This window comes from Lutjanus erythropterus, chromosome 19 (genome assembly GCF_056507025.1).
Source record: "Lutjanus erythropterus isolate fLutEry1 chromosome 19, fLutEry1.hap2, whole genome shotgun sequence".
NCBI lineage: Eukaryota > Metazoa > Chordata > Actinopteri > Lutjaniformes > Lutjanidae > Lutjanus > Lutjanus erythropterus.
In genome coordinates, this window is record NC_139335.1 from 21,870,591 (window position 1) to 21,894,619 (window position 24,029).

Genomic DNA, 24,029 nt, shown 5'->3' on the forward strand with positions numbered 1-24,029 from the left:
CCACACCCAAGTCTGTTCCCCTCAAGGCTCTGTGTTTACATCTCTATGTGGGAGTGTAGCTGCACACATATGAGACATGGACAGAATTATGCTGCTGCATTCTCATAACAGATTGACAGGTACCTGTGTGTTTTGCTATTAGTGTCAGGGCATGGCAAAACAACACACAAGTTAAAACAACACTCAGATTAACCAGCAGCGCATTTAGCTTTATTCCTTTCCTACAGGAACAAGGTTATTTCTTTGTGTGTAGCAGCTCTCACATTTAAAAAATGGCAGATAATACTGACTTACCATTTCACAAAAAACAAATGGAAACATTCTCACCTGTTAGCAAATATTAAAGGAATTGTTCAGATTTTTCGAATTGGGGCTTAGTGTTTCTCCTAGGTTTGCTGCTTTGAGGGGGCAGTGTTTTAAAAGGTCAGGTCAGATTCACCATAGTCACACAGTTACGCAAAAAACAAACCAATCATGGCAGCAGTAGACCAGCAACTCACATGTCTTGCAAGGTAGATTGATATTTTTCCCAAAGCAGTCTGGTTGCTTTTGAGAGAGTGATATGTGGTTATATAATGGCAGCTTCCCCAGAGAAAAGGCTCTCTGATGACAAAGCAAGGTTGTGAAAATATTAGGGCTGCCCCCGACTAAAGCTGTATTCCCTAACTTGCTAATGGCAGCCACAGAACAGTTAGCATCAGTGAGCTGGACAAAAAGGTCAGTGTTGCAAAAGTTTCTCAGGCATAACAGCAAGGTGCAGCTAGCAAATTGAATTTGAGGTTGTTGTTTTTTTTTCTGTGACTAAAAAATAAATGAAAACATGGTCGACTAAGACTATTGGCACCGACTAACAGTTTAGTTGACTATTAGAGGGCAGCCCTAAAAAATATTTTAAAAAATGGGGTTCACTTATAACAATAGATTTTTTAGGTGGACCTTTTATATGTGGCTATAATACGTTTTGATTCTTACCCTGTTCACAACAGTTCATTGTGTAGCTGTGTGCTGGTACTCCTCTCTGCTTCTCCAAACTTGGGGTGTGTTGACCGCCATCTACTCTAGGATATACACTGACTGTCAAGTACCTCATACAACCCCACTTCAAATAATCTGAACTGTTCCTTTAAGCACTAAAGCAAAGCACAGAATCCACAGAATTGGTGGTCTAATGCACTGTGTGACACTACTCCACCTCGGGGTTCTCCCTCTGTCCATACAGCCGTGATGATATTGTCCAACACTAATGCTGCTCTAACTGCTGCTGCTGGAGGCTGTATGCGGTCGGTTGAGGTGTGAAAAGATGTTGCATGTTACCTCACACACCAAAGTGGACATAGGTACACACATACAGGCACATTGGCAGCGATGCGATGCACAGATGTGGTGCAGTAGAGCCCTAAATGTATGCAGTATCTCCTAGGTTACCTACTCCTGCATGACAAACAGCACTGTAACATTGTACCTCTGCACACATCGTACCCTTGCTCACACTGCAGCAGTAAGTCAGTGCTGTTGGGTTTTTGAATTTAAACTTCTGCAAACGTCGTAATGGCAGTGTACAAATTCCCCATCTTGCTACATCTACTCAGGATGCAAGATTTTACTTAATTCCTCCTATGGATGAAATAACACAGTTGGAACTGGCAGTGCAGCAAACATGTTAAAACATTCAAATTGTGCACTGGCTTTATTTACATTTTTCCACTGGTCATTTAGTGTATTAAGTTTTAAGGATTCTTGGTAGTATAGGGTGAAAAGCTAATTCTGCTGTTACATACTCCTCATTCTGTCTGGATTAAAGGTCAGGGAAATGTTAAGTGTAAATGTCAATTACTGATTGAATATGAGCAATAGGGACTGAAAAATCAAGTCATGGAGTAAATGCGATTTGGAAGGTAGTGAGCACATTGGTGCTATAGATGTAGTCATACTCCTGACACATGGAGCATCATGCCTCTGGATGACATCAGGCTGAGAAGTAGAGGAAGGTTAAGTGTGTCTGGGCTGGGTTTGCCTTTTTCATGATTCAGAGATTGTAGACAATTAGTCATGTTTTAGCTGAGGGTTGTCTGCACCCAGCCAGGAGTATTTACCTGGTTCTCAGCTGTCCATAAGTTCCTCTACCCTGGTACTCAGCCACACCAAAATATATTAGTGGCTGACTGAATTTAGTCAGACTTGTTCTCCAGATGCAAGAACATGTTTGTTTGGTACAGATTTTAATAGTTTTTTCAGTAAAATTTAAATTGTGGTGCAAAAATGATAATTCCCACTAATTGTGAATCATATCACAATGGAAACTGTCAAAATAATTACAGTCTGATTTCCCCCCCATATTGTTCAGCTAAACTTTTAATATTTTTTTGCCTCCTTCAGCTAGAACAAATTATTATTTACATATTCGATCAATATGCTGATTTTCTCAATTGTGTCAAAATGGCAGAAAATAGTGAAAGTGCCAGTTATAATTTCTCAGTTTGAATTAAACTGCAATAAAGTTAAAAAACAAAGAGAATGACACATGCACAGGCTCAGAAACAGATAGAGTAGGCTCTCCCACTGACTGAAGACAGAGAGAGATGCATCACTAGGTCCAGTAATCTAGTAATAATAATAAGAATGCCAGAATTACATCATTACACTACTATTACATTTTTTACTTCATGCACTCCCTAGAGGCAACTGGTGCACCCCACTTTGGAAAGCCCTGGTTTATGGCAACGAAAAGCATCAAGTCTTCACACTTGAAAAGCTGGAACCGGCAAATGTTTGGCAGTTTCGCTTTAAAAAATTACTAAAACAATTAACTTGATTATAACTTGGCTATTATATTTCTGTCATGCAGTTAAAGGACAAATGTATAGGATTTAGTGACATCTAGCAGTGAGCTTGCAAATTGCAAACACCTCCTCTCCCCTTTCCTTCTAAGCGTGTAGGAGGTCCTGTGGTGGGTCCAGTCTTGGCTACATGGCAAATATTGCGTCTTCCATGAAAGAGGACTTCTGTAGATATCAATTGATCATTCTAAAAAAAAAGCCCAATCCAGCAAAATGATAACAACATTGCAAGTGATGAAATTCAATATTTTGTACTAAAATTATTTTTTACATTTAAATATCTTAAACCCATGTGTCTTCTGGGTTCAAGCCAGTGAACTGTTGATGTATCATTTAAGGGACAACCTTTATGTAATCTGATTGGCTAACAGTCAGGAAGGAGAGACAGGAGCCCCTGCACAGAGTCGACCATATAAGGAGATGGGCTGTGGCCTATATTTTGATGGACATCACAGTGCGGTAGAAGCTTTGAGTGATTTTAGAGGCGGGTGCCGGTGGTTTTAAAAGGGAAAAAAAAAATTCTCCCTCTGGCTTTCATCAAGCGTGGCAGGCAAGGATGAAGAGGGAAAAAGGAGGGGGGGGGGTGAATGCAGGCATACTTACTTCTCCAACCACAGGAGAAGAACAGAGACGGATTGCAGAGGGAGAAGAAGCTGTAAAGAGTATTTCTGTCTTCGGCCAGGCAACTTTACAGACACTAGATAGTTCCAGTAGACAAAGTGTTATGAATTTGCATGATTGATGAGTTGCAGTAGCATCACCACTTGGCTTTTCAGTTTGTATCTCTGTGGCTGGTGTCTACTTTACTTAGGTGGTTAGAGGCTAAAGGCAGCAGACAGACACAGACGTACGCTTGAAAGGTTTGCTGTGAAAAGGCCTCTCCTCCCCCTCATCCTCTCCGTGTATGGAAAAACATATGGTGTCTCAGGTAACACAACTGCACTGTGTTTGTGTGTGTGCATGCATGAGGTGAGAGTGAAACAATATAGATGAATAGGTCCTATTCCAGATGGTCCTATTTATTAATTTGTCATATCAGATTGTTGATTAAAAACGTGTGAGTTGATCCCTGATCGACTCAGGTTGCTTTTCATTTTAATTCATTTTAATACAAAGCCTGTTTAAATACATCGTCAGTTTGGGTTGAGACCAGAGATACGCCTGACTCTAATAGAGTCTGTCATTATTTCCCACAATCCCCTTCCCCCTCCTGTTAAGCCCCCCGCCCCTTTTCTTTTTCCATTATTTCTTTTTTCCCCTCTCCCCCTCTGCTTTTGACTATATGATGCTGCCATGTAGGGCAGTGCTGCCTCTTAGTCAGCAGGACAGGAATGCCTGTAGTCTTATGGTTGTACAGTTCTCACCCCTAATCTTAATCGACTGACAGCTTTCATTTGTCTCTGTGTTTGTTAGTTCCTCCAATTCATTATTGTTTATCCTCGGTTAGCTAAATCATGACAACTTTAAACTTCTGCTGTAGAAGCCTGAATATTTTAACACCTTAAAATGTTGTTTTTTCACATGACTAATTATGTGGGAGCATTTTTTAATGACATCTAGTCTAGTCGGTTCAGGCTTTACTCTGCTAGGATAGAATAGACAGATGCTTTTATGAAGCACAAGCTGCTTTTTCGGTGCCCTGAAGCAGTCTTTTGAAAAACACTAGATGATCAGCGTTAGTGATATGGCATCCCTGATAATGAAATACGTCAGTTCAGTCACTGAGCAGCTCTCCTTGACTCTCTGCTGGTGAGACTTAAAATCTTGATGAGCACTCCTGTTAAAACATGATTGGGTTTAAAATAGGGATGCATGATATTATCAGCACTTAATTTGTATGGAGGTTTTAAAATGAAATATCAGCATTGGCTTGAAATTCCCAACATTTCTGATGATATGATGATGCTTTAATAATGCGCGTGTGATGCAAAAATGCCTGTGGTGGGGAGGTTTTTTGAAGGGATAACAAAGTTGATATTTGTAGTGTTTGCTCAGCATTGATCATGTGAGGAGAAGCCAAATTGCACTCCATTGATAAAAGAAATTTAATTGCACATTTTAAGAGCCCTCTCTCCCGATGATTACAACAAATATGTGAAGAACAAAAAGAAAAAATATGATGGCAGTAGTTTTTATAGGTTGCCTAGTAAATGTGTACATTTCTGCATAAGAGTAGACAGAATAATATCTTCATTCTCTACAGGAGAGGCTTAATGTTCTGTGAAAAAATATGTGTACATTGGTGTTGGCATTGGTAATCAACCAAAATAAGTTGGAAAATAGCTGCATATCATCTAGGGCTGTGTATTGGCAAGAATTTGGCAGTACTATGCATATAAAGATACAAGGGTTACAATTTGATATTTTGTGATACTGTGAGCAAGGTCCTATATAAAGCAATATATTTCTACTTTTCAAGTCGTATCCTTTTGAAAATTTTCCTAATACAAAGAACACTCCCCTACATGTATGAAATCTAAATTAAACAGTTAAGTCTATTTTTTATACAATCAGAGCAGTGAAGATAGATAACAACAGCAGCAGACTGAGAGTTTATACACAACACCACTGCTATGAATTGTGACATACTGTGTTTTTGAGAATTGATATTGTATCACAAAGCATAATATTGTGATACTAAAGTATATCAACATTTTCTTACACCCCTAATACTGGCATATCGGCAAAATCCAATATTGTGCATTCCTAGTTTAAAATTGTCTGTCTAATCATAGGCTTTAAACATCTTTTTGTGTTGTCACTTTCTTACTCTCTCCTATTTCCCTCAGCCCAGCATGTGTGTGACTCAGCCCTGGGCAGGGATATGCCTATAGGACACACCCTTTAGTGGTTGAATACAGGCTACTGCATGTTTATGAGCTCACATGCCCTAACAAGTACACTTAGGCTTTGATAGATCCTTACCCCAGTAGGCTAAGGCCTAACCGATGAATTTTAATGGCGTGTCATCTGTTTTTGAACAAGTTTTTGATGGTTCCTTTTCTACCATGAGGTGACAAACCGAAGCGGATGCAAGACACAATCAGCTTTCACACATGCTTTCCTAACATACATTCAGCCTTACCATAGTGAGGTGGCAGCAAATGAGTTTCCCAGATTTTTCCATCCTGTTTTTGGATCACGCCACCTCCTCTGATGCCTTGTGTATCTGTTGGGCCCAGACCCCAGAAGCTGTCTGTCTTGCAGATGGGCCTTTTAGCCTCAGCTGGCTGTTTTACAGCCGATGCGGTTGACACTGCAGAAGAACAGAAAGCAGTCGGGCTATAGGATTAGAGGAAGAGAGAGGGAGGGAGCTCGTTTGCTTTGTGGCATCTTAGTTACTCTGTCTAATTAAAAAGGCTGCCTGGAGACCAAGTGTCTCCTGGCGTCACCCAGCCCAGATCCAGCCCACGGCAGAGGCCAGACCAGTGGTTAATGGTGTTGGATGCTGTGTCGTGCTGCCTGGCCTGGTGTGGAAGGAGTAGCCCTGACCCCCAAAGCCCTTTTTCTTTTTCAGCTCATTCTGTAGCTCCCTGCCCATCTGCCTTTCACTTTGACTGTCCGTCTTTGCTTTAAAAGGACTTTGTGAAAGTTTGCGGTCAAGATTTCCTTGAATGTGTGGAATGATTGAAGCAAGCAATATTGCAGAGTCACCATACACGCAGGCACACACACACACACACACACCTATATACACATACAAGATAAGGTGTTGGAGCAGCAGTACAGCTATAAAGCATCTGCAGATGATCCTCCTGCTGATAGAGATGTAATAGGGCAGAATAAAAAAGAACCCGAGGCAACAAAATCCCTGTGGATGCCCAGTTAATCTGAATTATAGATAGCTGCTAAAAGAAATCCAAAAATACGTGAACAAGTATTCACACAATGCAGCAGAACGTAGCTGTAAATATGTCACAGTTATCATTTATCTCACTGCGTGTCCATCCATCCCATAAGCATGTTTGTATCTCAAACCGTGTATCGAATTTTCTGACTCTTAATAATAGATGTGTTTGCAGTAAATATTTCATGGTCGGCTGACTGAAAACACATGCCTGTCAGAGATATGGAGGTAGAGGGGAGGAGGGGACGATAGCAGGGAGGGAGAAGGGGAGTAACTGAATGGTGACGGAGAGAGAGAGTGAAATGTAATAGGCATGATTTTAACCCCCTAATTCTACCTTCATCAGGGTGCTACAGTCGTTGTTAAAGGCTTGCTGTCTACATATGTTAACTTCTTTTCTCTCTTTTTCCTCTCCTCTCCCCCCTTCCTTACTGCTGCAGGGCTCTCAGGATTCGACAGGAGGACAGGAGGGATTGGTGGCCCCACCCTTTTCAGCCTTCCCTCCTCCTCCCCCTCCTCAAAATGGGCTACCAGGGACAGAGTTTGGCCCTGGGGCCATGTTTGGTGCTGGGGGCCAAGGTACAGCAGAGGTAGGGGCCGGTGCTAACGGAGCCACCACCACTACCACCTCTACCAACAACAATGTAAGCACCGTATGTTTATTAAGTCTCAAGCAGTAGTTAAGTTATCTGACAGATAAATATTACCCCCCCTTCTTTGTGTCTCATGTCTTGAAGTTGTGAATTAACTGTTAATTATTTTTATTCAATAAAATTTAGAAAATGGCTCCACCATTTTGGTCCAGACTGAAATATCTCGCCAAATTCTGGATGGGTTGCCACGCCATTTTTATAGTCATTTGTGGTCCCAGATGATGCCATGATTTTCCTCTAGTGCCAGCAGCACATGGACATTTTTGTTTTTTTAAGTAAAATATTTCAAATGCATTTGAATGGACCGCCATGAAATTTGGTACTGTCAGTCATGCCCCTCTCAGGATGATTTCCATAAACTTTGTGATGCCTTCAATCTCCATGTAGTGCTGTCATCATGTAAAAAGTTTGTCCAGATCTGTTAGTAGTAGTACAAAATTTGTTTTTGATCCGATAGCAAGCCATAGCAGAGCCAGGATCACCAGTGTCAGTACCTGTGATACTTTTTTATTTATGTACTCTCATACTCTGAATATGTTAGCACCAAATAATTTTCCAAACATGAAGCATTTCTTTTTACTATTATCTGTTAATTACATGCATGTTTAAATACAGAAAGATTTTGAATGGTAAATAAAGAAATGTTTCTTGTGTGAATTATCAGTGTGTGCATACACACAACAGCAGCAGATATGCAAATATATGAATATAAGAATGATCATGTGCCTAGTATGTTATCAAACATGTCATTGGTCAGTTTTTTTTGTATCAATCCTACTGATGCTAGAATCGACGCTCAAATCAAGACTTCATATCAGAAGCGCTGATACTAAGTGTCTCAACTGTTAGACTGAAGACATCCAATCAGCTTCAACTGGACTTTGTGCTTTGTTAAATAGTAAATGTTAGCATGCTAACAAGCTAAACATCAGCATGAAGATGCAGTTTCTAATTATAATTTCATGATGATATCAATACTATACACAAAGAGCTTTCTACATCATGTACTCAAAGGCTATGATGCTTCCAACATTCAAAAGAGGAGGGGTAGAGCAGAGTTTTAACTTGTTAAAAAAGTTAGCATTAGACCTTTCATCACCTTTACATCCCCCTCTCTCACCTTTCTCACCCCTTCTTATTTTCACTTTCTCTCCCTCCCACAGGGAAAGACAGAGGAGACGTCCCAGGGGGACGCGGGTGTACAGTGCGGTACAGGAGGCACAGGAGCAGGAGGCTCAGTGGGAGATCCCACAGAGGCCAAAGGGACCCCCAAACGCCTCCATGTCTCAAACATCCCCTTCCGCTTCCGGGACCCTGACCTCAGGCAGATGTTTGGGGTAAGAGGCTGGGAATGTTGTGGGCCTCATTTTTAACGGGATCAATAAATCAGTCTAGACACCCTGGGTCCTCCACAGCAGGGCCAGCTCACGAGGGGTGGGGTTGAGTGACCGACAAAAGAGTCAAATTAACACAAAGGAAAGACACTCATGAGTCTTGTCTTAGTGCTTGAGGGGGGCAGTTGTCTGCTATGTGTGTCAGTGTGTAAGCATGAGTGACGAACTGAGAGGAAAAATACAGGACACAGCAGAGTTCAAGGCAAAGGGACAGAGAGAAGCACGTTGAAATGTGGGATGTTGTCTTTTGTATAACAGTGACACCTAGTGCAAAGCAGTTGTAACTCACATTATGCCAGAAGCTTCTGACTTTGCTATCAGACTGAGATCTTAACCAAGCTAAGGATCCCGAGACTACTCAAAAATGTCATTTACTGCTGTTTTTGCTCTCCTTTCTCTTAAGTGTTTGCTAATATATTTCCTCAAATTTATTTGCAGCAATTTGGAAAGATTCTGGATGTAGAGATTATTTTCAATGAGAGGGGTTCAAAGGTAAGTGCACAGAAGACATTTGATTCCCTGAAACTACACTGACTGCAGTTCTTCCTCACTATTGACAGTAATTCCCACTTTGCATGTTATATATTCTGTGTAAATGGGACATTTCAGCACGCCATGTGGTCATTGAATCACACTTATGAAACTCCAATTATCTGTTAAACAATGTCAGAGTGCATGTGGAGGTCTAAGGACTCTCCTCTCTCCCTCTACTCAATCCCATATGATGTGCCCCTCACTCTCCACCAACCTCCTTAACCTCTGCCGTGCACCACAGGGTTTTGGCTTTGTGACATTTGAGACCAGCGCAGATGCAGAGAAAGCCAGGGAAAAGCTCCACGGCACTTTGGTGGAAGGTCGTAAGATTGAGGTAATTTTCCTCTGTCTTCTCTTCTGTACACTCTCTGTCTGTACTCCCATCATAATTCTGCTTGATCACTGACTGCTAGCTAGCTCCCATCCTCCCTTTAGTGATATGCTCTGATGCAGCCCACTGGTATCCCACTCCCTGGTCCTCTGCAATATTTTTTCATTTTTAAATTTAAAAAGACTTATTTCTTCCTTCTTTGTTGTTTTCTTTTTGTGGTGGGAATGATTGGGGGTGCAAGAACACTACATAAGGCATGCTGGGTACTTATCCTCTGCAGCATTTTTTTTCACATTAAGCTGTTGCCTCTTCACCTTTTTTTTTTCCACTGATGCGCAACTTGTAGCCACACTGATGTTACAACTTTTCCCGCAACAATTGGAATGATGTTTTGTAGTCAGCACCGGAGGGCACGAGAGGAACGCAGTGAAAGGATGATGCATGGCAGATTGCTGTCAGATGCTCTTATTTTCTTCCCTAGAGTAGAAATCCTTCTGTGTTCCCCTCTCCTGGTGCTGCAGCTAAGTGGTTGTGACAAGCTTATGGCTCCTGGTGCAACAGCAGCATGCTGGGAATCACAGCAACACTGACGCATGTTCACTTTATGGAAGTCTGGATTCTTCCCAAAGATCTGTGCACTTGAGATGTGATGTATGTAAAGTTTATGTGCGTTCAGGTTGTTTATTTTGATTTAATTCGATATTGTTTGTTTTTTAACTGAAGCATGTGCTGAGTTTTTCGAAAGCAGTTTCTCTTCTTTGTTTTAATTGGGGTTTCATCAGCCAGTCGTCCATATTGGATCTCTTGACCCATGCCACTGTAAGCCGGGATTTCTGCATGGGCTTACTGTGGTGATTTCCTTGTGGTGTGTGTCTGTGTGTGTGGGTGTGTGCGAGTCAGCTCCTGCATGATGGATGAGGCTGGCTGGACCCTTTTTTAGTTCTGTACTCTCAGTTCTGCTGCAGTGTGGTCGAGAATGAAAGACAGCCACCTGCATCCACTGGTACAACATACTCCCTCCGCCACCTCCACCTTCAGTCAATCAGCAAGCTGAATGGATACTGATGGAGCCAATTTACCCTGCATCAGTCTCACCCCTTGTTGTCCAGTCAAAAACCTGTGTCCCTGGCATTGCTTTAACCTGACTCTCTGTTTTTCTTCCCAAGTTTTGCATGATATCAGCCACTTGTATCAATCAGCGAGCAGTTTGTCTTTGTTTTCAGTTGTCACTTTGCATGTACTCTGTTGTACTGGTGGTGTAGTGGTGTTGGGCTGTAGCAAGTCATGTGTCAGCTGCATGGTGGGCCAGCAACAGAGAGTCTGTATAGTGTGTCTCTTCTTTCTGTCTGTTTATGGTGCATGGGCTTGAAGAGACAAAAGGCTGGCGCAGGACAAACTGTGGATTTGTGTTTATACATTCTTTCAACCGAGGAGAAAGGGCCGGACATTTCTATTTGAGGCAATGCTATCTGGCAGTTCTCCTTACTTGCAGATGTTGCTGTGTTCCTCTTGCTTTAATTGGTCGTATCATTTCAGAGTTTGTTGAACTATGTTTTCAGAGGCGAAGGTGACATTAAAATAACTGTAGGAAACATATACTTGGATAATAATTCAGAAACTCTGAAATATAGACCATCTGTATACCATGGTTATACATAAATATTTAACTATTATTGTGTGTGACACTGCAGTTCACTGCTATCCACTGGCATGAGTTAAGTCGATGTAGCATAAGTGTGCATGGTTGGTATTTTTCTATGGAAATATGTAGCCTAACTGAGGCAGTACTGCAGACAGCTGGATGTTTTTTCTTGCATGTTTATTTTGTATGGCTATTTGTTGAATTAGTTTTGGTGATGGGACTGTTGACTTACTTGTTCAGTTAGCATGAAATCCGTTGCACCTGGGTGCTTCATAGTCTTGCTACAAAAAAGGCTGAACAGCTTAGTTTTTAGAGTCAGTCTTGATTGAATGATTTATACAGGTATGCTGTACATAACTTGAGTGCTGACATTTCTTATCTTGGTGCATGCCAATGGGAGTTGGTTAGTACTTATCCTCATAGCTTAGCTTTCCGTAGTGTGCATGTGTAACTAGCTCATATGAAATAGAAAGAGAATTGTTGTGCTTAAAGTTAAACTGTACCTGTCTTTGTCTGGATTAAAACTCTGCGCTTTGAAGAAGTCAATTTCCTGTGCGCTTCCAATGTATCCATGTAAGTGGCCCAACTACGATTCACTTTGTCTCTACTTGCTCTGTGATCCCATCTTATCACCATTCATTCTATATATAGAGTCCTATAGACCTATATATAGTTGTGACAGTGTGTATCTTAGTATGCACCCCAAGACATACACACCTCAGTGCATCTCCACCCTCTCATGGCTGTCTCTATGCGTATGCTCCTACATTAAATGGTTAAGCGGTCCTCACTCATAGCACCTCTTTGTCTTGGGCAGTAACAGTTTGGCTGTCACTGACTTGTGTTAGTTTGACTGTAGGGCACCCTATGAAGCTAATGATAGAAAATATCCCCAAACCATTAAGTCATGTGTGTGTAGTCACATATTTCATCCTTATTTTGAAGTGCATTAGGGATCCTGCATGGTCTCGTCTGTGCAGCCGCAAATCTGGATCCAGGAAATCATTAAAGCTACAGTCCGTAACTTCTATAAAAATATTTTGTCATATTTGCTGTCATTATATCCTGATGGAAGTACATGAGACAGATAATATGTGGGAAAGAAAGCCGGTTCCTATGGCTCCTCCTAGTTAAGGCTATGAATCCACTGTGCCTGAACGAAAACAACTAATTAGAGACGGCGTCCAACCCAAAACATCAGTATTTGATGACCCAGGAATGACCAGTTCATTGATTGATTGATCTGGATTGAGGCTCTCATACTGAGCTGAGATGAATTTAGTGCAAATATATTAGGTAAAGAACCAAAATAACATGTTTTGGTTCTTGAGTGACATTTTGGGTGGGAAGCTGGCTCTGATTTCTTCATTTTGTTCAGGCACGGTTGATTTTTGCAAATGCCATTAGCTGCACAAGGATGAGACAGAGGAACCTTTTTTTCACATATTATTTATTCAAAGTACTACTGTCAAGATACGGTGACAGTTTCTGCAAATACAGAATTATAGTTGTATTTGAATATAAGAAACAGAAGTTTTAGATTGTAGCTTTAAGTCTGTGCTCACGCCAACTGTATGTCTCACTGATCTGACTGAGCGAGACCAGCTCTGTGTGAACAACATCTTTTATCAGCTGGTGGTGACACAGAACAATGTTCTTGTCCAAGAAACACACTTTTAATATTTCTCTACACGTTTCTCAATAAATGACAATTTGATGGTCAAGATGTTGTGCTGGCTGTTATTATAAGAAACACTAACAGCTTCACTGTTTTCTCTCTGGGAATGTACGACAAAATAAAGACACTGAACTGAACTACGGTTCTTTTATTTAATCAGCACCAAACAATAAGCACTGTACAAAAGATACTGCAGGTTTACCTTGTTTTTACATCAAACCCTCCAGGCAAGTTTCTGTTCTGCTTGCTGTAGATATATCCATAGTGTGAACTACAGTGTTGCAGGGCTGTGGCAGGGACTAAAGCACAGTACATGTCAGTGGTTGCACACATTGCACAGAGACCATGCTAAACCCTATAGACTTCAATTCACTATCTCCCTCTGTTAGGCTGTGTGTTTGATCTGTGTGGCTTGAGTGTTCGGGGAAGTGATGGCTCCTCCGCGGCGCAGAGTTTTAGTCAGACATTTGAACGTCACAATGCAGAATAGCTGAGGTGTGTGTGTATGTGTGTGTCATAAGGGGTGCAGCTCTGTCTGCATGCAAAGGAGAGAAGGGGGAACTGTTGAGTAAAGAGTGTCATCACTTGCATGTGTGAAAAGGATGAGAAGAAGTTGTGCCTGTGGTTCTGCATGCCTGACCACAAACTCTCTCACCAACCAATGCTGCCACCACACACACTCCTCAATGGGACACAATTGGCCTTCAGCTCACTTTGGCCTGGGCCTTAAATCAGTCATTTTCATAAACACTATGAAGCTTTTGCATGATTTTACTCAGTAGCATTATTTCTAGTGCAAGAGACTGAATTGCTAAGAACTTGACTGTGAGTTGTTGGATGGGCGACAGCCTGAGGTGAAGGCCACCAGCTCCTTGTGTCCCAGTTTCATAGATGACCCCCTCCCCCCACCCCCTTTCTTCGCCCCGGCTTTGGATTTGACTCTCCGAACTTTCTGTTTCTGCATGACTTGCCCCAGAACAGACTTAATGAATGAAATGTGTGAGTATCCATGTGTGTTTGCTTTGTACATGCGTGGAAATGTAGAAAAGGTTGCAAGAAAAGGGGAAAGAGAGTTTGCACTTTGCCCTTTCCAACCCTCGGTCTTTGTGTGTCGGCTCCGTTTCTCTCTCTCTTCCTTATTCCCTTCATTCTCTTGGTGCCAGTCAAGTTTGTCTTTCTGTCAGTTTGTATTTCGTTTGGAAATAACCTATAGCTGTTTTTTCGAATGTAAATATTCCTTTTTGCCATCATCTCTGTCTGCCTTATTTTGTTTCCATTTATTGGCATTTATTTTGTTTTCTGTCTTATTTATATTGTTTCACCATCATAAAACCTTCAGGGTTTTTTTTTTTCTTTTTTGTGGTGACTGGTAAAACAGGAAATTAAAGCCACTGCGCCCACGACCAGTTTCCAAACGCACACTCTTCTCTTGTGGTCTAACTTTACCACACAGGAATGAGTCATTTCTTGCAAAATATAACTATAATACCTCCACTTGTCCTTTTGACTGTAATAGACACAGACAGCATTTAACCACCCTTTACAGTCCTGCTTTTATGAAGGAGGGTGGTGTGCATTTGTATCTGCTCTACTGACTGTCCCTCGGAAGTGTTCAAATTCACTCCATTTTCAGTCACTTGCTGTACATTCAGTAGGTTAGTTTTTTCTGGGATTAAGGCGACATTGTCCCATATCTCCATTCTTCTTTACCCTCTCTTTTGTTTTCTAGAGCACCGAATAGCTTCGGATTGTTGTAACGATGCTCAGAGCTCTGTTAAGCATCGAGAGCTAGCATCCTCTTTCCCTTTTCTTCCTCTTTCCTCTCTCTCTGATATTCTGAGCTGTAACACTGCTGCTATCAGGTTTTTTTATTTCACATGGGACAAGCAGGGGGGGCATTTAGGTTTCTTTTGTTACTAGGATTATTTGTTCCTTTATTTATTATATTTTTTCTGTTTCCCTGACGACTTCTGTGTGTTGTTGTCAGTCTCCACGGTAACCACTCGCTGTTTCTACGGCAACGGTAAGTTGTGTACAAACATCTATCACTGAACTGATCCCCTTCCCACCCCACCCCCTGAAAATGGGCATTTAATACAGTAGTATATGTACAGTGTGCTGTGAAGTTACAATATTAGTCTTTGCATTTCTACTCGTCAGAATGAGTTTCATGTGACAGGCCCACACAGTGTGATGCCCTAGAAAGCTGCTGCAGTTATGTAATGTTACAGTGCACAAACACATTCTCACAGACAGGCAGACACAGTCTCTTTAAACAGATTGGATCTTTTAACAGAATTATTGTCTCCACATGCCCGTCCCCCACCATGTCATTAACACCTCACTGGGAATGACCGAATGTAATCACCCTCCTCTATGCAATGACACGGCTATCCACAACCCATCTGATTAATTCTACATTGGGCTCGATGTATATTCTATTCATTTTCTTGATTAATGGTTTAAAAAAAAAAAATCAACAGAAATGATATGAAGCTTTGCTCCCTGTTGCTGCCTACGATTGCTTTGAGTGAATGCAGAACCCCCCCCCCTCCCCCCGCCCCACCTGCCCCCAAGCTGCAGGGCAAATAACGCTGCTCTGGTTTTGAATTTCATTCTTTTATTGACCTGCCTGCTTTTAGCATAGTGTACATTTATCAAATAATAGCTGACTGGACATGACGTGCATTTGGTACATGAGTTAAGACGTCACAGATTGAGATGAGGAGTTTGTTCAAGCACATGTGGCTGGCCAACATCCTGACTCACAAAAGGAAACTAAAAAAAATCAGGAAGGGTCATTACATCATTGGTGCCACAGTTGAAAGCTCTTGGTGCAGTTAACACAGTGGTGAATGGGTAGACCACTCCTTAGTCTCTCCTCTGTTACATTCACAGGTCATCAATGTGGGTCATGGAACCATGGGTATTTTGATGTTATTCGGCTAAAGTTTCATGTGTTTTAAATGCACATTTTGTTAGATTAGTATGTTAATTAGATAATTTATTTGAATGGCTGCTACATTATGCTAGACTTATAATTGACTGGAGCTTCTTATACTTATGTGATTTAGCTTAGTAATAGACAAACGTTAGTAAGTTAGCTACACTGTAATAACACTGATTACTTAACTTTGAGCCTGTTAGCTAACATTATGTACCATAATCCATAAGTTTTCAAACAGAAAAAACAACCAAAAAGAAAATTCCTCCATACTTCTCATCTGGTGTAATCCAAGTCTCCTAAAGCCCTGACATGTCATTTCCATTCTGTCTGAAAACTGGTCCCCATTCAGTTACATTGTTTGGGAGATGCTGCAACTCCAGCAATGTTTTGTATACTAAGAAAAACTTAACCTGACCTTCAGTTACCATGAGGGTTAGTAGATAATGACTGAGTTTTCATTTTTGGGTGACCTATCCCTTTAACAAACAATGCAGCCAGCAGCTTCTGTGCATTTTTATATACATCAGTTAGCTGTACATTGGGCAAAAATTCAGCAACTCTTCTCCTACTTTAAATCGGTCATTTAATGGCTCGCTGAGAATTGTCAGTTTTGTCTTTGTTTTTGTCAAGTGCCACAGAGTATGCTGTGAATCTCCAGCCTTGTCCAGTAGCTGATCGTATAGTTATCACCTGATAACACTGCTAATTCGCTCTGCCACTGTGTCAGAGAAATAATGTTGAAAAAGCTTTTCTTTTCTGGACATAGAACATCAGAGAATGACAATATGTAATCCTCCAGAAATACAAACATAAAAAAAACATTTTTAAATAGAATTTTGTTTTTATTTCTATGGTACTAAATTGAAGCAGTAGTTTAAATTTGTATGAAACATCTCGAAAAAATAAATTCAAAACAGTTGCGGTGCTGATTATATTTCTGACATCATATCATTGGCTGGAGGGAGGATTGCACCAGGAATGGACCCTTCTGTCCTAAACGCCATTTTAAAGGGAAACTTCACTTGCAGCTTCTTTAAATTTGTCATGGTGAGCACTTTATTTAACTAGCTATGAAAACTGTAGTATACCTAATCCTCTCTGGAGACCAACAGCAAATAAATGAACATGCACATTTGTAAAAGTCTGTCTGTTATTCTCTAAAATTTCTTCCTTCAGTTCTTCATCAAGGGTCATACCGTGCAGATATGTTGGGTTTTAGTGTGTTTCTCCATGCATCTCCCGCAGGCTTCAATAGAACTGGCACCAAAGTCTGGCACCAAACAGAGCATTAGGACACTCGTTTATGATTTAATAACCCTTCCTTCTTTTTTAGTTTCCTTGGCTCACCGTATTGCAGACAGCCTGGCAATGTCTTCTTTTGCAGGATTATTAAAAACGTATCTGGATCTGTTTCATTTGGGCCTCTTGTGCTAATATATGTAAAAACAAAAAAAAAGCTCTTTCAGTTGTGTTCACTTATCAAATCAACCAGGGTTGTGTAACCATATGCATTTCTGAACCGATATGGGGTTTACCTTACTGTTTTTTGGGTCTTTATTATGCTGCCATTTTGTTTTTCTCTTTTGGTTTGGTTTTCTTGTAGTGGATTGTCTGTGTACTAGTAGTTGTAGTAGTAGTCGTAGTTGTAGTGTACTGGTCTTAGTTTGTGACACAGTTCTAATGCCTGGCATACTGTCTCATGTTTATTTGATTTCTCCTTTTTTGGGAATGAGGATTTCTCTCTCTCTGTCTCTCTCACTCTCTCTCTGTTCCCTCCATCCTTTGGTGCTCTGTTTCTCAACCCACCACATATAATGAGATTTTCAGGAGAATGGTCACCAAATCTAATTGCTTTATTTGAATGATGCACCTTGGGATATATGTTTTGTTTTCAACAGTAATTGTTATTAGTTATTTTTTTGTGTTGCTCATGTAAACTTTCTCCCTTGTTTTCTCTTTGTCTTCACTCCATCGTTACGTTCTCCTGTTCTTTTTTTTTTGTATATGGACTGGCTCTGTCTCTTTACCTCTCACCTGCATCCCTTCCTCCTAACTTATCTGTCCCATCTTTGTCTCGTATGTGTTTGATGTGGGAGTGCTGCGATTGTTTTGATTGGTCTCTATGCTGCATCCGACGCTTGCTGATTGGCTGAATTTTTTACTTTTTTTGGTTTGTTACTCACTCTTGGTCATGTGATGCGCCCATATTTGGCTGCGTGTAATTTCTGTGTTATATGATTATTAATTTTGTCAAACAAATGTTTTTGCACCCCCTCTTTCTCTCCCTTGTATTATTATTATTTTTTGAATATTTCGTTTTAGGTATGTAAACCCCACAAGTTTGGTTTCATATGGAAATGTGACTTCATTTGGTCCGGGTTTGTTGTTCAGGGAGGGCAAAAGTGGGATGAAAAAGGCTGAATGTTATTAATCATTAACACCTTGAAATTTGCCTTCCATATTCTGATGATTTGCATGTGTTTTCATTGATTGCACATGACACAAACACAGGTATATACATATATTGCACACACACAGCATTGGGCTAAACTCTTATTATCATTATATAACTTCTACAACTACAAATCCAGACAAAACTTCACTCTGATGCAAAAAATGTTGTCATTAATTTGATTCATTAACTCAAAATGTCTCAGCTCAGACACCTGCGGACAGTTGCGCCAGTTAGCTAGCTAGGCTAGGCTAATTGAATCATTTGCCACTGACCTTGTCATTTGCAATGAGGGAAAAATGAGGTAAACCTCATTTCCATTTGAATGAAGCTCGGCAGATAAAGAACATGACTCACTGAGAGAGGCAATGCGAGTGGAAGTCTAGGCCTTAATGGTCTTCTAAATGGGCATGCAAGCGTGTATGCGCACGCAAGCACTCTCATTCTCCCATCTCTCCGTCTTTGTCTCTCTCTCTCACACACACACACACACACACACACACACACACACTCCCCCTCATCAAGCCAAAAGGTCATTAATCTTTACACCACCAGTCAGATGCAGAGCTTCAGCAGCAACACTCAGACAGTATGGGTTATTACAGAGAGCCACAATCTCCTTCTCTTAAAGCCCATCAAAGGAAGATGAGGATAGATCAAGGGACCGCAGTGTTAGCCTTTGAAGCTCAGAGAGGAGATTATCAGCCATCTTGGATTGAAAACCTAAGCGTTAGAAATGTCGGCCAGCATGCACAGAACATGTGCACACACCAAAAAAAAAATCCACAGTACTTTCACCTGCGCATGCCAAAAAAATGTACAGCTCCGTCTCATTGCTGTGTCCCCACCCCCTTTATTTATAGCCATAGCAGCAATGTAACCAATGTCACCCATGGCAGCCCTTAAATCTCTCCGCAATGAATCTCCAAGTCTCTACTGAGCAACTTGCTTTTAATTGCATGGTGACTAAAAATCCCCTTAACAATCTGCTTTTACATACAAACATAAATCACTGCAGCCATGTCATAAGTACAGGGGTTTACATTTTGGACAATTGATTTGATGACATTTATCTTTTTTTCATTCAGCAGAAATAGCTTTATTATAAAAGTGAGTGCAGAGTTTTGCACGCAAAACCAACAGAAAGAGACTGAATTCTTTACCAGAAAATAACCCCCTGGGAAGATGTTGCTGCATTGTCACATCCATGTCGTTTCTGGACAAGCAACTTTAAGCCTGGTGTCAAGTTTGTATTTTCAGGTTATGTAACAGACTGATAATGTAGTAACACTAGTACTCATTTTAATGATCCAGTAACTGTACACAGATATTAACACTGTCGACCACAGCGATGCTTTGAGATGTACAAAAGACAGAGGCAAGCATAATATAGCACATGACAGCAGACATGTTGAAAGTGAAAAGCACAAAACAAAGCCATAGACAGTATATCAGCCTTTAGTACTCTGTGTTTGAGTCTGTGCTGTACTTTAGTTTCCAGTGTTGAGTTGTTGTATCTGTGTCTTTGACTGTCGGCTCCTCCGTCCCTAGGTGAATAACGCCACCGCCAGGGTGATGACTAACAAGAAAATGGTCAGCCCCTACCCTAACGGAGAGGCTCTCAGCACACTGCCCTACGGTAACCGCCACACCAACACACACTAATAATGAAGCGTGGTCCGACTAATGAGCCAAACAGCATAGGTACACAGACGTAGGCAGGGTGAGCTACACGATACAGCCACAGCACTTCCTCCCTGTAGACCATATTATGTAAGGCCAACGGCAAACCGATTCCATGCAGTTTATTTTTGTTACCACCTACCAGCCATGATGTCAGCTGATTTTAAAACTGAGCTCACATTCTTCAGATAAAGTCAACAGAGTGCACAAGAGAAGGAATTATTATTTTTTGGAAGGGACATCATAAAGACTCACTGGATGATCATTTACATCCACTGGGTGTTAGCTAGCAGCTAGCTAGCCGTCATTCATACTTCCTTTTATTAATTCTTAACTGACCCTTTTAATGCCTCTGACCTGAGGCATTATGTTTTCAGGTTGTTCATTCATCTGTATGTGTCTGCCACATTCTTGTGAACACAATATCTCAAGAACACCTTGAGGGAAAATCGTCAAGCTTCACTGGGACTCAAGTTCAAACTGATTAGAATTTGGAAGTCAAAGGTCAAGGTTACTCTGACCTCTCAGAACATGTTTTTGGCCATAACTCAAGATTTTATAGGCTAATTATGACAAAATTACACAGAGATATCAAATAGGATTAAATGATGAAGTGATGACATTTTATATTCAAAAGGTCAAAGATCAACTTCACTGTAACATCATAATCTTCAGCTCTCTGTCAGTCCTCTGTACTCCTGTAAGAATAGTCTCTTAAGTGAAAACAGCATGTTTCTCACTGGAATCATACATGTCAATATAATTATGACATACATGACGAAATACGCTTACTACCTTTTATGAAATTCCTTCAAAGTCTTCACTACATACATGATATGAGTTGGAACAGACATGGATGTAAACTGCAATCAAACTTGTTTGGCGAAGGTATACAACCATGAAGCACTATTGTCTAAAGTTTTCATTTGCTTAAATATAATGACAATTTCAATGATGAAATCATATATGTTACTTTACAGCTACAGTTGGTAATTATTATAAAAACCTTTTTGTCATATTTGCCTAAACTGTCGCTGTGTTCTGACAGTAGTACATGAGTCAGGTAAAATGTGAAAAAAAAAATCAGGTTCCTCTGACTCCTCTTAGTGCTTCTAATGGCAGTGAGTCCACCAAGGCTGCACAAAAACAACAAACCAGAGCCAGCTCTCAAGCCAAAACGTCACTCAAGAGAACCCCTCAAAATTTATTTTTGTTATTTACCGAAATTATGTTCACAGAGCAGAGGAGAGATAAGTGACAGGTGTCAGCGTATGGGCTAGCACCCAAAATTCAGCAGCAGTGGTCATATTTCTGCAGAGGCACAATGCTGCTGCTAGGTGCATATAAGGGAAACACCGATTATCATTACTACTGCGTTTTACTATCTTGCTTATAACAACATTGTAGTGTAGCACTGTTTATAAACTGTAGTGCTGGTGTTGTTCAAATAAAGCGTCCCCATCACTGACCTGCTCTGTTTGCCTGCATCCCTACTATTCATGGTCTTACTTGAGCTGAATCCAGTGTCTGTGCTTCTTCACCTCACAGTGGCACCAGTGGAAAAGGCCCATAGTGTAGCACCTTCAGCAGATGAACATAACAAGAGCTCAGCAGCATTTACTGTTTGTTTCCGTTATTTTTCCAGTGTAGTTTTGAGTCAGTCAAAGGGTAGTAAGGTAGCACTCTGTTGGACAGCCTCAACAGTAGCAACCAGTGCATTCAGTTTTTAAAGGAACGCTGCTCTGCGATGCTTCACTAATGTCTCATTTCTCCTTATTTGTCATCTCAACACATTTTAATTGATAAAACCGCTCTTTAAGTACTTCCTGAACCATAAATGCCAGCATTTAAGATGAATCACTGTGTGAAATGTTTGTATAAAGTGTTTGTATATAAAAACATTATGTACGTTCAAGTGCAGCAGCCATATAGAATCCTTATGTAAATATTAATGAATTGCCCCTTCCTCTCTGTGTGAATATCAGCGGGCTGGAAATTAAGTCCTATGGTGGGGGCCGTGTACGGACCAGAGCTCTACGCAGGTAAGGCCACTCTCTAGCTCCTTTACATACGCTTACATCTGTCTCAACAGCCTACTTTAAATTTTAGTCACCTTCCAATCTTTAATTTATATTAATGCACTGCTTGCCTAGCATTTCTCCTCACTGACACTTTTATTAATATCAAGCCCTTAAGGCTATAGTTGGATTATTCCCCTCCTCTCTTTGCTCTTTCCTTTCTCTTTAATTCATCCTGGTCCTTCCCTCCTATTTTCTCTATTCACATTGTCTTTCTCATGCTTGCGTCGTTATCTTTCCTTGCTAAATCCTATGTTGTCTCCTTGTCTTTCTCTCCTTTCTCCTCTTCCTCCTCCTCCTCCTTCAGTCCCAGGGTTTCCCTACCCTTCTGCAGCAGCAGCCGCCACAACAGCAGCAGCAGCGTTTCGTGGTGCCCACCTCAGGGGCCGAGGCCGGCCCGTCTACAGCGCAGTGCGTGCTGCTGTGCCGCAGCCTGCCATCCCTGCCTACCCTGGGTGAGAAAGACACGCTGCTTATAAACAAGAGCTGTTGACTTCACATGCTTTGTAGCTGATCTGCTCTGTGTTTTATACAACACATTTCAGATACACAGAAAGATCAAGATCAGTTGTTTTATTCAGTGCAAAGTAAACCTATTGAGGAGCACCTCATGAATGCCATTTTCTGAATCATTTTCCAAATTCTATTTGACCAGGTCTCTGTTTAACACAGCTGTGCTCATACGCTCCTCATGCTCAAACATTATTCACACTTCACTCTCTCCAGCAGTCCAACTGGCACATTGTCAGTCAGTTCACAAGCTATTCAGCCGAGTATGACGCACTGATGGGATTGCACCATTGAAGGTTCATTTGAATAAACACACAGATACCACCATCAGCAGATTTGAATAAACACACACACACTCCCATTCAGTCATTATGCAGAAGCAGTCACCCTGCACACAGATTTGCTACAAATTATTCACGTTTACTGCGATGTGTTTTATGTCCCCTCAGTATGTGTTACTGTGCATGTCGTTGCTGTGCTGTGTTGATTGGCTAATGGGGTTGTGACTGCTATGATACTCAGATCAAAGCAGAATTGATTGGTTAATGGCCCTGCGGCTGCTTACTGTGATGACGTTCAATTGAAGCTAAACAAGATGAAATTTGGGGCTGCAGGAAATACCCACTCCATATCTGCTCCACTGCAAAGCTATACTTCTCCTCATAAAACCATCTACTCAAAGTAACCTTTACTGGCTTGGTTTTCTTGTAGCTGGGGAACAATAGCAGTTTATGGTCTCATTTCAGTTCAATGAACTTTATCTATTAGTCTCAAGAGTCTATTGTTTAATGTTTTTGGTTTTAGTTGTGGAGCTTAAATGGAAGTTGTATTTCCTCTGCATGCTGCATGGGTGTGAAATAACTACTTTTTCTTTCTCTCTCTCTCTCCTTCTTTCCCTCTCTGTCTTCCCTCTTTTGTATTTTGCTGTGTTGTGACATTCATCCACTCTGGTTTTGGGACTGTACACCACTCCGTTTGCACCCTCCTCCACTACACCCTCCTCCTCTTGCCCCCCTCCCGCGTTCTTCTTCTCTCAGTGTGGTGTATCAGGATGGGTTTTACGGAGCCGCAGACTTGTATGTAAGTAAACTCGCCTCCCGCACCCGACACACCCTCTCTGTTCCTCCCCTCACGGCTTTCTCCTGTTCTTTTTTCCTTTGCGGGTGATTCTGCATGTTTGCGTCCAAGTCATGCGCTGCACAGAGCTGCCTGCATAAAGGTGAATGAACCCACAGTAAAGAACCATTAAGAAACACAATGCACCACTTATAACAAATGAACACAAGATTCTTTTTGATAAGAGCAGCTTTTTGCCTCAGGATGTCGTATAAAAAATGGCCCTTATTATACAATTTGAACACATCTTGGATCAAAATTGTTTGTATTGGTGTACAAATCAAATCAAGAGCTGCTAAATCATAATGACACCACTATAAAGGCTGC

At 41.1% G+C, this 24,029-nt stretch overlaps 1 protein-coding gene across 5 annotated transcripts in view; it reads left to right on the forward strand.

Annotated features, from left to right (window-relative positions):
* LOC146309789 (RNA binding protein fox-1 homolog 2-like) overlaps window positions 1–24,029 on the forward strand; it is a 51,018-nt gene that overhangs the window by 20,063 nt on the left and 6,926 nt on the right. For 3 of the 5 annotated variants that reach the window (XR_014772503.1, XM_084745258.1, XM_084745260.1), the window contains 8 exons: window positions 7,125–7,328; window positions 8,501–8,674; window positions 9,170–9,223; window positions 9,507–9,599; window positions 19,867–19,954; window positions 21,984–22,040; window positions 22,384–22,531; window positions 23,624–23,666. Coding sequence is in view for 3 of the 5 variants with exons in the window: in XM_084745258.1 (XP_084601384.1) it covers window positions 7,125–7,328; window positions 8,501–8,674; window positions 9,170–9,223; window positions 9,507–9,599; window positions 19,867–19,954; window positions 21,984–22,040; window positions 22,384–22,531; window positions 23,624–23,666 (861 nt within the window). In the remaining 2 variants the exon portion in view is untranslated. The remainder of the gene's footprint in view (window positions 1–7,124; window positions 7,329–8,500; window positions 8,675–9,169; window positions 9,224–9,506; window positions 9,600–19,866; window positions 19,955–21,983; window positions 22,041–22,383; window positions 22,532–23,623; window positions 23,667–24,029) is intronic. The other 2 variants (XR_014772504.1, XM_084745259.1) reach the window with 1 other exon arrangement.